Source organism: Dioscorea cayenensis, chromosome 4, assembly GCF_009730915.1.
Source record: "Dioscorea cayenensis subsp. rotundata cultivar TDr96_F1 chromosome 4, TDr96_F1_v2_PseudoChromosome.rev07_lg8_w22 25.fasta, whole genome shotgun sequence".
NCBI classification, from domain to species: Eukaryota; Viridiplantae; Streptophyta; class Magnoliopsida; order Dioscoreales; family Dioscoreaceae; genus Dioscorea; species Dioscorea cayenensis.
The window spans coordinates 6,261,048-6,272,464 of NC_052474.1; the positions used below are offsets into that span (position 1 = coordinate 6,261,048).

General features: G+C 34.3%; 2 protein-coding genes across 2 annotated transcripts; one reads left to right on the forward strand and one right to left on the reverse strand.

Annotated features, from left to right (window-relative positions):
• Nucleotides 1-4,151: 4,151 nt before the first annotated feature.
• LOC120258294 lies at nucleotides 4,152-4,745 on the forward strand. The gene is made up of 3 exons (XM_039265657.1): nucleotides 4,152-4,454; nucleotides 4,544-4,597; nucleotides 4,686-4,745. The coding sequence occupies exons 1-3, from the start codon at nucleotides 4,212-4,214 to the stop codon at nucleotides 4,695-4,697; spliced, it is 309 nt and encodes a 102-aa protein (XP_039121591.1). The 5' UTR covers nucleotides 4,152-4,211; the 3' UTR covers nucleotides 4,698-4,745.
• A 3,147-nt stretch (nucleotides 4,746-7,892) lies between these two features.
• On the reverse strand, nucleotides 7,893-10,900 carry LOC120258293. Its single transcript, XM_039265656.1, has 2 exons — nucleotides 10,561-10,900; nucleotides 7,893-8,036 (listed from the first exon to the last, which is right to left on the reverse strand). Exons 1-2 carry the CDS (start codon nucleotides 10,849-10,851, stop codon nucleotides 7,971-7,973), a joined length of 357 nt encoding a protein of 118 aa, XP_039121590.1. The 5' UTR covers nucleotides 10,852-10,900; the 3' UTR covers nucleotides 7,893-7,970.
• Between the last annotated feature and the right edge of the window lie 517 nt (nucleotides 10,901-11,417).

Here is an 11,417-nt window from a genome sequence, read left to right on the forward strand (position 1 = left end):
AACTCAACTATGATTTGTATCAAAAAGGTCATCCAAGTTGTCAATGTGTTACATCGGCAGGTCACTCTAATAAATTAGACCGTTGAATGCTGATGTGGCGACGGAGCTTACACAATCAACCAAATTAACGTCCTAGTCAGCTTTCCACATCATCACTAACCTTGTCTGCCTTATTACAGTCTTGAAACTAGGGCTTTGCCACATGTCAACAAAGCCTTTTCATCACACAAAAGCAAGATGGGGCAAGACTCTGGTCTTCTACTCTTTGACTGAAAGGGTGATAGGGACGGAGAGAAGAAGAGGGTTTCGGTGGTGTTTTCCAAACTTCTCTGTGAAGGTGAGATCGAAGGGAAGGTCTTCACGGCTGGAAAAGGAGAGGAAGATCTTCGCGGTAAAGATGGCGGTAAACTGGGAGGTACGGCGAGAGTGGAATGATGCCCCTGAGTACTGTAAGTACCCTCTTCTAGCCCCTTCTCATGTTGCCATTCTAGTGTTTGTTTGCTTCAAATGGAGCTAAAATCCAAGCTTAGTTGTGTTATTTAACAATAACATTGTATGTTTTTTATTTTTGTGTGTATAGATCATGAAGTTCTTTTGTGATTGTTTAATTATGAAGTTGTTATGCTATTCTAAAGTCTTTTCCCGTATGGAGAAATACTTTGTAATTGTTCCATCTAATGGTCAAAATTAAATATGCTTGTTGTGGTTCACTATTCTGGTTGTCATGTTATTTTCTTTTTACTTTTGCCTTTAAGTTTCCTTCCTGATGAATGAATACTCCTTCATGGTGTTCCCCATTTTGGTTGTTATGTGGTCTTAATTATGCATCTTTTATTGGGATTTTTATATCCTTGTCTGGATGGATATATATATGTTTATAGTAATTGTTATTTAGTTATTTGTATTATTGTTCAATCATCTTTGGTTTTTTTTTTAATTGGTTTGAACCATTTTAATTGGTTGGAACCAATTTAGATGTTTAAATGGGTGGAACCAACTTAGTTGTTCAATCTTGATGGGCAATTAATACATAAATTAGTTGTTTGGTTGTGAATTTCAGGTCTCCAATCTGCAGTACTATACATGTATAGTATTTGTTTTTTTTTATTGTTGTTCATGAGATGGTATTTGTTATTTACTTCCTTTTAAATTTCATGTCTCCAATCTGCGATGAATGTACATGTTGTTCATAACATTGGACAACAGAATAAATTATGATGCATTTTACAACCATGTCATGTATTAATTTCTATGAGAATTCCTTGTAATCGGACCTTAGTATTTGATTTTGTATAGCCTAGCCAGTCCTACACAACCACTTGACCTTTAGTTATTTTCAAAACAGTGCCAAATGCCGAGTTATTTACTATAAGGATGCATTACAAAGTTGATGAAATAGAGGGCATGGCAGGATATGTTGACTATTGTTGTGCTGACCAAATATCAAAGATTGAACTAATATCCATGGCTAGAGAGTTGAATTTGGAGGTTGAGGGTTGTTCTATATGGTGGTTAGACACATCAAGTCACGATAGAGGTTACAAGGAGGTTAGAACTGACCTAGATGCCCTAAAAATGGCATTTTCAGTAGGGCATAGCAAGGAGATTTATGTTTGTGTGAGACTCCCTAGTAGTGGCAAACCAATAGCCCGTGACTTTGGCTGTACTCCTTTGACTAATGAAGATGTGGGGCTAGGTGAATGCAGTAGGGTAGCACTTTTAAAACCTGTTGTTGATGAGGATGAAGATGTTGTACCTGATGAGAATTTGGAGGACATTCTAGTTAGTGGACATGGCATAAGGCATAATGCAGATGAAGAGTGTGATTTTGAAGACTCAGACTATAATTTCAGTGATGAGTATGAAGAAGAGGAGTTGTTTAATGTTGGTGGATCAACACCAAATGTTGTCAGTGATGGTGAAGCTGCAAATAGAGGTGAAGAAGAAGACATTATAGAATCTGATTATGCTGATTCAGAGGGTTTTCATTCTTGTTCTTCAACAGATGAAGATGATGTGCCCCCTCCTAAACCTAGATACACTGAGTTTAATGAAGAGGTTGACATGAGGAACCCACAATTTAGAATTGGGATGAAATTCAGAAGCTTCAAGCAATTTAAGGATGCAGTGAAAAATTATGGTATAAAGAACAGGTATGTGATGAATTTTAGGCCCAACACAAAGACAAGATGCAAGGCATTCTGTAAGAAGGGATGCCCATTCTATTTGTGGGCATCACCTATGGTTGATGACAAAAATACAATACAGATAAAGGCAGGTGTCTTGAAGCATGAATGTGCTAGAGATCATAGCAATAGACATGTGAGTGCAGACTGGATAGCTAGACATTACCTTGAGCAATTTAGGGCAGACCCCAATTGGAAAATTGTTGGTATTGTACAAGCTGTGAAGATCAATCAAGAAGTGAACATCAGCAGGTTAAAAGCTTACAGGGCAAAATGTATTGCAGTTAGGTAAATAAAATGTGTTCCTTTCATTGTTCTTTGTTATGCAACTTGGGTGTGCTTGATTATGAATTTTTGTGTTTCATGTGTATTGACCAGGATCATAGATGGTGATGAGGAGTCACAAATAGCCAAACTTCATGATTACAGGCTAGAGATAATGAGGACACATCCAAATTCCACATTTATCATTCTTGCTGATGAAGGGGTCTTCCAAAGTATGTATTAGTATCATGTTGATCATCAATTAGCATTTAACTTCCTATATGTATCTTTAATTTTGAATTAGCTAAACTATTAAAATTGATTTTCTATTTCTCTATCAAGGTATGTATCTCTGTCTTGCTCCATTGAGAGCGAGGTTTCTTAGCGAGTTGTAGGCATTTGGTGTCCCTTGATGGCTGTTTTTTGAAAGGAACCTATGGGGGACAGCTCTTGACAGCTGTTGGGATAGATGCAAATGACTGCATCTATCCCATTGCTTGAGTCTGTAGTCAACAAGGAGAACAAAGAGAATTGGACTCGGTTCCTCCAGCTACTTGCACAAGATCTGGGGATTGTTGACAGCCACAAATGGGCCTTCATGACTGATAGGCAGAAGGTGAGATTTAATTCATAATGTTGTATGTCCTAATTGTGTTCTATTGTAATTAATTTATCATATTGATTCTAATCTCTTTTAATTAACTGCTGATTTTGTATCATGCTGATTATTAATTAGTCTCATGTTGGTTCTGATTTTTCATATTGGAATTGATGCAATGCTAGCCTTGAATCCTGGTTAATTAATTAGGTTATGCTATGTCACTTTCATAATTAATGAGTATCATACTTGTACTAATCTTTTATAATTAACTAATGATTTTATATCATGTTGACTATGTATTAGTATCATGTTGATTATCATTTATTATTTAATTTCCTATATGTACCTTTAATTATGAATTGACTGAACTATTAAAACTGATTTTCTGTTTCTCTATTGAACTCCTATACTTGTCGATGTGCCTTGGATGTGGATGATGGTGTCTCCTTGTCACTGTATATGTGTAACAAACCTACCAACATTAGGGACTAATGCCCGCAATAGCTGAGTTATTCCCCTACAGTGAACATAGATATTGTTTGAGGCATATTCACACCAACTTTAGGAAAACATTTAGAGGCAAAGCATTGAAGGACCAACTTTGGTCTTGTGCTACGGCAACATATAAGTCAGCATATGATAGAGCCATGGAAAATTTGAGAGGAATGTCAATAGGAGCATTTGAATACATGAAGAAAATTGAACCCAAACATTGGAGTAGATCACATTTCCAAAGTCAATTCAAATGTGATATCCTTTTGAACAACCTGTGTGAAGTTTTTAACAGTCAAATATTGGAAGCTAGGCTCAAGGGGGTTATTACTATGACTGAAATGATAAGGACACAATTAATGAGAAAAATACAAAAAAGGAGAGATGCAATGGACAAGGTCACTAGCACCCATTGCCCTAGAATATTGCAAAAACTTGAAAAATCCAAGCAATTGAGTTGGATGTATAGCACCACATGGTCAGGTGGAAACAAGTACCAGGTTCTTGGCCCTGATGGACAATTTGTGGTTGACAAGATAGATTGCTTTTGCTCATGTAGGAGGTGGCAACTTAGTGGGATTCCTTGTAGCCATGCAGTGTCAGTATTGTATTACAACAAAGAAAAACCTGAAAACTACCTACACTCATGTTATGAAGTCAGTACTTTTATGCACACATATAGGCATATCCTGAACCCAACTCATGATAAGCACTCATGGCCAAAAAGTGACCAAGGTCCCATCATTCCACCAGAGCCAATGAATAAGAGGAGGGGCAGGAAAACTTTGCTTAGGAGGAAAGAAGTGGATGAAAACCCTGGCTTTTCCAGGGGAAAAGTAAGTAAGAAAGGTGTGAAAATTAAATGCAGCTTGTGTGGTGCAACAGGCCATAATAAGAGATACCATGGGCAGGTTGGTAAATGTCTAATTCTTTTAATTTCTTCTCTAATCAAATATATGTTCCAATGAGGTTAACTAAATTTTATTTCCATCACTGGCAGAACAACACAACAAGTTCAGCATGGACATCACAGGGATTTGGACCTGTGCCAGAGGTAAAACAGTTCATTATAGGGTTGGCTTAATTATAACATAATTGAACTTTGTGTTATTTAATCTGTTAAAATATGCAGATAATTGCAGAACATAATGTAGTTGGGTTAGATTTAAACATAGGTGGTGTTGACAATGACTTGGGTGGTGCTTCTCAAACACAAGTAAAAGTGATACCTTTCTTTTATTTTTTCTGGTAATGTATGAATTTTTTGTAGGTTGCCACAATGTGCATAAATGGGCCTTTATGTCTGATTTTTCTAATAAAAAATTGCTCCTAAACATCATCTTTCAAGGAAACTCAACTGAGGAAGCCAAATCTGAGCAAATATGGAAAAAAGTGTTGCATCAAGTGAAACACAAACACCATGGAACCCTGTTTCACATGTAGGAGCTAGTAGGCTTCCTTTATTTTAATTATTCATAGTGCTTGTCATTCTTGTTGAATTTGGTACTATTTTTTACTTATTATAAAGCATGTACAGATGGTCACAATTGATGTCCAACAAATGGCTGCTGCAAATGAAGCTAAGGTGCCTATATCACAGGTAAATATTCTCATTCAATTTATGAATTTTCAGCTGATCACTCCAGATGTTTATAATCTACTATAATTCTGGTATTTGTACAGACAGTCCATAAGGGATCATTTTCAATGGAACCTCATTTACGAAAGAGGGTAGCAAATGTAAAGGGAAGGGTCAAAGCAAGGTCCAACAACAATGAGTCAGTTCCTTCTTCAGGTGTTGATGGGCAAAAGTCTCAATTACAACAAAAGGATGCCAGAGAAAGCAACAAGGCAGGATTTCCTAACAAGAGGAGGCAAGTATGGTTACCACCAGGTCTTGGATCCTCTGCAAGTGCAGGAAACACTTACAAAAAGGCTCCTTGAAGGGATCAGATGCCATTATTTTTTGTATTTTGGAAAACTGTATCTTTTGTGGATGGGCAACACTAGTTAATAGATGTTTACAAAAATGCAGATTTAGAAAATCTACAGTTGTAGATCTTTTTATTTTTGTAAAGCTGTAGCATTAGGAAGTCTGCATTTTTGTTAAGAATGACTACATCTATTGTAAACCTCCAATTTTTTTTTTTTTTTGGTAAATCTGCAGCTATTGTAGAGTTTTCTACTTCTTGTTTTAATTTGGAAAATATACAACTGTTGTAGGGAATTGTACTTATTTGCAAAACTGCAGCTTAATGAGATATAAGGTTATTTAATCTTCTTAAGGTGTAGCTATTTCTTCTTTTTGTGCATAACTCGCATCTCGTTATAGATAAGTATGGTTTTTTTTACAAATTTGCAGCTTAGGTAAATATGCACTAGTGAAACTTTGCACCAAACTGCAGCTATTGTACATATATGTTTCCTTAAATAGGTATTTTTTTCAAAAATTACAATTCCTATTAAAAATGAAATTTTTCTTCTTAAGAAGATGATCTCCACAACAAATTGACTATTCAAATATCTGTGCCTATACATAGAATTTCTGAAAACTTTTATGAAGTATTGGTTTTTTTCCCCTCTTCAAAGATGTAGAACATCAGTGCTTTCATTTAATACATGGAAAAAAAAAACTTATAGGTATGCATTCCAGTACACTCTTGTTTACAAGAAAAACCAATACTCATCAAAACAATAATCACAGACCCAAACCCTAGATGTGAATCAAGATTAACAAATCATCCCCGATTCTTTGCCCACGATAACAATAATCTCAAGGATAGCTCGCACTGCATCTCATGATTACCAAATCATCCCCGAGTTGCCAGTGAAAGTGCGCGTGCAACTCGCCCTTTTCCCTATGCGCTCGGCGACCTCCTCTGTTCTCAGATTGCAATACCTAATGGTGAACGGAAAAAGGAAAAGAAGAATATGTATGTGATGACGCAGAATGCTAACGTGGCATAAGGCTTTGTGTTAATTTGGTCGACTGTAAGCTCCGTCGCCACATCAAGATTCAACGGTCTAATTTATTAGGGTGACCTGCCGGTGTAACACATTGACAACTTAGATGACCTTTTTGATACAAATCATAGTTGAGTTACCTAAAAGAAAAAAGTCAAAAGTTAGGTAACCTGCAAAAAAATTTACTCTTTATAATCATATATACACCTGTGTGACAAGTAAAGAAAGTTGAGGGGTAGATTATGGGATTGTTTGGATTAGTTTTTGGAAAACCCAAAAGTACTTTTTTATAAGTCTTACACTTCCAGATTCAAAAAAAGTTATTTGTAAAACCAGAAAAGCTGTAAGAAAAACTGAAAAACAGCTTTTTTTCATAAGCTAGTCATGACCAGCTTATGAAAAAAAAAAACTATTTTTTAGCTTATCTTTACAGCTTCTGCTTCTACAAAAAAGCTATTCCAAACATAAAATAAAAAAAAATGCTTAACTTATTTTAGAGAAGTGTTTTTTTTTCAGAAACACTTCTATTAAAATAAATGAAAGCACTTTTTGAAAAGCCAATCCAAACAAGGCCTATAACTTATAATACAGGAAATCTTATTTTTAAAAAATGTTTGAAATTTTTTTTGTCAAAGAAGTTTGAAATTAAAAACTTCGTAATTATGCTCTTATGTAATTTCTTTTGGGTTCTAAAGAGTTTGTTTTTAGCCTCTAATTTTTTTGTCATGTTTTATAAAAATTTATTATGCCTTTTTTGATTTTTTTTTATTTTTTTTATTTTTTGAAAAAAAATGACAAACACATATTTTTATAACGCGTGAGTTGATTACAATATCACCTGTAAAAAATTCACTCCATAAAAAAACATTTTATTTGTGACGCTAACCACTTGAACCTTATGCATTTATTTATTTTTATTTGAAATTTTAATTTATTTTTATTTAAAATTTTATATGAGTTGAGATTCATGCTTTTGTTTTATAAAAATGTTTATTTGAAATTTGTTATACTTTTAACTTGTACATTTAACTTCAATTATTATGATGCTTCTCAATTTTCTAATCTTTATTAAAAATTAAACTGTTGATGTTCTCATGTCTATTGGATATTTTTAGAAGTTTGTAATATTGGCTCAGCTGTTAATAAGCAGATTAATTAAATGGAAGGATTTCGGAAGAAGTAAAAACGAAATCACCAGCTAAAACAAATTTCATAAAACAAATGATTCCAAAATGAATGGTCTTTTTGAATAATGAATGGTCTTGTTTTACATCAAAGGGCAGTACAAAAATATAAATAGGCCAAAGTATGTCCAAAATAAATAAATAAATGAATGAATAAAATCCAAAAAGAATTTGATCAGTGAAGATTATTTGCCATGTAGAAGATAATATGTTTATAATTACAATGAATTATTTATGATATTTAAGGCGATTTTCTTTCATTTGCCTCTGCCGGTCATTTTAATACCACAAAAATGGCTGGACCTGAGTTCTTGCAATCCATGTCATATTGTCATGGCAAATCATCTACAAAGTACAAACACATACAAAATCAAACACCGCTTGTGATTTTACTCAACAAAAGCTTTTACTATTCACAAATCAGTAAATACGATTAAGAGTCATTGCTACATTCTCAAAGAACCATCTCCAAAACAAAATACCATCAACATTAAATTAGCAAAATAGTTTAATTTACATCCAATCTCTGTCAAGTTAGATGACCAATAAATGTAATTTACATCACTAATATCTTATGGTTCTTCATGACATAGTGATGTATTGTACAAGATTATGATCTCTGAATCAGTTTGGATACAAAAAATTGAGGAATATATAACTAAAACAAAGACGGATAAACAAACATTTCACATGTCTACTAGTTTAAACTCTTGTCAATAGAATTATAAAATCAGCCATCTTGGCACTTGTGAAACACTTATATCTTAAAATAATATGGTAGGCCATCAAATAAATTAACCCATGATAATCAAAATCTATATAAGTTCATAGATGAAATGCTCCACTATTAGGCAGTAGTTTGGCAATGAGAGCACCAAAAGCAGGGGAAAACAGTAAACAATTTTCAACACTCGAGTCAGAATCAAAAGCTAATTAGTATAGACTAATTAGTAAATTACAATTGCAAGCACTACTGATCCTGCTGGGAAAGGAAAGCTGGGCCTGTTGTTGGGTACATCATGTGACGTTGTAACTTGTAAACGACATCGTCCATTTAAAGCAAAACATCCCAGATTGTCTTACTTCAGAAGTGAGTGCAAATGTTCTAAATACTAATTAAGGAAGAATTTTATCTCCTAGGTTTTATGAAGATCAGATCCAATGATGGAATTTCCAGGATGATCATATCTTCCAGCTCAACAAAACTGCCTAAAAATTGGCAGACAGCATGTTTCAGTTCTTTTTAAGGACTCAATTCCATGAAGAGCAAAATTGAGAAAAACTGGCTGAACCTTTCCACCGAAGGCTCCTGATTACAGAATCAATAATAAGACAAAGTTCTAAACATTGGCCATTAGGCTCATTACTACCTGGTGCGGCTATCATTTGCTTACCTTATTCATGTGAGCAAATCTGAACTCTAGAGAATTACTATGGCAGATTGAAATCTGCTCTGGTTTATAACTTATAGCAGTTATAATTGCAGTTAGAAAATAAAGGAGTATGCAACAGACCCGGCATAGGCATTTTCATGGCTAGTGACTAATTTATGTGTAAACGACAAACAAGTCATTGTATGACAATTATCAGCAATATAAAAGCTTCAGAGGGGTTTTTGTGTGACAAGATTCAGAGGTGTTAGACTAGTAGCAAGAAAAGCAAGGCACAACCAAAGTAGTAAATTACAATTATTTTCTTCATAAACATGATCATGGACTCTATCTAAAAAGATCAACAGCAAACAAGGCCTAACACCATTCAAGAACTCTAGCCATATCACCTAGATGCAAGGTTATCTTACCATTCACTATATAATATGCAAATATGTAGATTATCAATACTGACTTTACAGGTTCTTTTCATTTTGAACCCAACTTTTAGTGAGAAAATGCTTTAGTATCACACATAATGTGCATACATATATACACGGAAGTATACATACATAGATATGGAGGTGAATTGCAAACACCCCACAAGATTTATTGTTAAAATCAATACATGAAATGGTCTACTGCCAATGGAGGCACTGCTTTAAAATGAATGTCAAAGCCACTCAAGTCTATAGTGTTTTGTTAAAATTTAAAAAAAAATATTTCCCAATAACTCAAAATAGCATCAAAAGAAACTTCTAAGTTGACAAGTGGTTCAAGAAGACCAATACCAAACTGCCAATTTCTGAACAGCTACCAGTCGAAGCAGTCAAATGCAAAAGCCAATCCAAATCTTAGGAACTAAAATGTGGGTTTTGCCATTTTAGAAATTAAAGTTGGAACTAGCTATTATACCATATAAAAATCAAGACCTTGTTTTTTTTTTCCTTTTCTTTTCTCTATGTACTATACATATACTGCCACCACTAGGAAGTCACTTGTTTCCCCTCCGGCTATCAATAGGGATTTCAGTTCACCAGTTAGTTGGTTGCTTGCTCGTGAATTTGGTAACAGCGGGATACATCAATGTAATTCCACTTGATGCTTATAGCAATGCTAAACAGCAATCTCACCATGACCACATATTTGTCTATAATTATTTACACTCATACTTATATAAATGGTTGCTCTAAGATAATAAAATCAAAGTCACAAGACAAACAAAATGAAGACCTTAAAAAGCTACTACCTTTTCCTCTCACATTCCATTCCCAGCAACTAAATTCAATCCTAACTATTCTAATTATACTAAATTCATTATCAATAAAGGGAAAAACTCAATAGACTCTAAGTTTCAACAAAATAAAACTAATTCAAAAAGAATATTGCGAGTTCATAATCCAAAAACACAGAGGAATAATTCTTCTACAAAGAGATAGCAAACGAGAACACAAACAAGTGATGGCTGGATATCAACGGGAGGAATCACAGGAGAAGACCTGGACGGGGAGGCGCCAGGCCTCAGAGGTGCCGAAGCACATGTCGTCAAGAGCGTCACTGCGGCACCATCTGCACCACTTGGAGTTTCGCTCGCACTCGATCCTCGACGCCATCTCCTTGCAGTTGGGGATCGGCTCGGATCCCCTGCCGCCCTGTTTCCTCAAAGCGGGATTGAAGGCTAGGAGATCACGGCGGAGCAAAGAGCCGTCAGGGGAGGCGAAGGTTGAGGCGATCGAGAGGAGCATGAAGAGGAGGACGATGGAGGACGTAGTTCGAAGGAGAGAAGCCATTGGAGCAGTCACCAAGCTTCGCGATCGGGTTTTGTCCGTAGATCGCTTGTCTTCGGGTTGTTATTAGCCCGAATGAAACGCGGTTGACCCATTTTAGTAACACTTTTTTTTACGATAGTTAAAAATAATTATTTATTTATTTGTAAAATTATTTATTTAATTATTTATATATATATATATATATATATGAAATGAGCTCGTGATGGAAGGCTTGGGATAAGGATAACACTCTTTGACCATGTTTTTAAAAAAATATACTCCCTCCGTTATTTTTATTTGTTACATTTTTAGAGTTTTTTTTGTTTTTTTACTTGTAATGTTAAAAATTTTATATAGTATTAAATAAAATTTTCTAAATTTATTTTTTTAGTTTAATATATTTATACAATTTTTAATAAATCACAATCTATTAAACATTAAATTATATACCCAACCTAGTGTAGTTTTAAATATGAATAATTTTGAAAAGTAATGAATTTTTTTATAAAATATAAGTAACAAACTAATTTTAATCAACTTTTTTTAACATATATGAATTAAATAAATATCACAAACAAAAAATGAGA

Coding starts and splice junctions, on each gene's coding strand:
- LOC120258293 (XM_039265656.1), bottom strand. CDS start 10,851: ATGGCTTCTCTCCTTCGAACTACGTCCTCCATCGTCCTCCTCTTCATG. Junction 8,037..10,560: donor CCTGGCGCCTCCCCGTCCAG/GTCTTCTCCTGT, acceptor TGTACTTTGTAG/ATGATTTGCCATGACAATAT.
- LOC120258294 (XM_039265657.1), top strand. CDS start 4,212: ATGCACACATATAGGCATATCCTGAACCCAACTCATGATAAGCACTCA. Junction 4,455..4,543: donor ATAAGAGATACCATGGGCAG/GTTGGTAAATGT, acceptor CATCACTGGCAG/AACAACACAACAAGTTCAGC.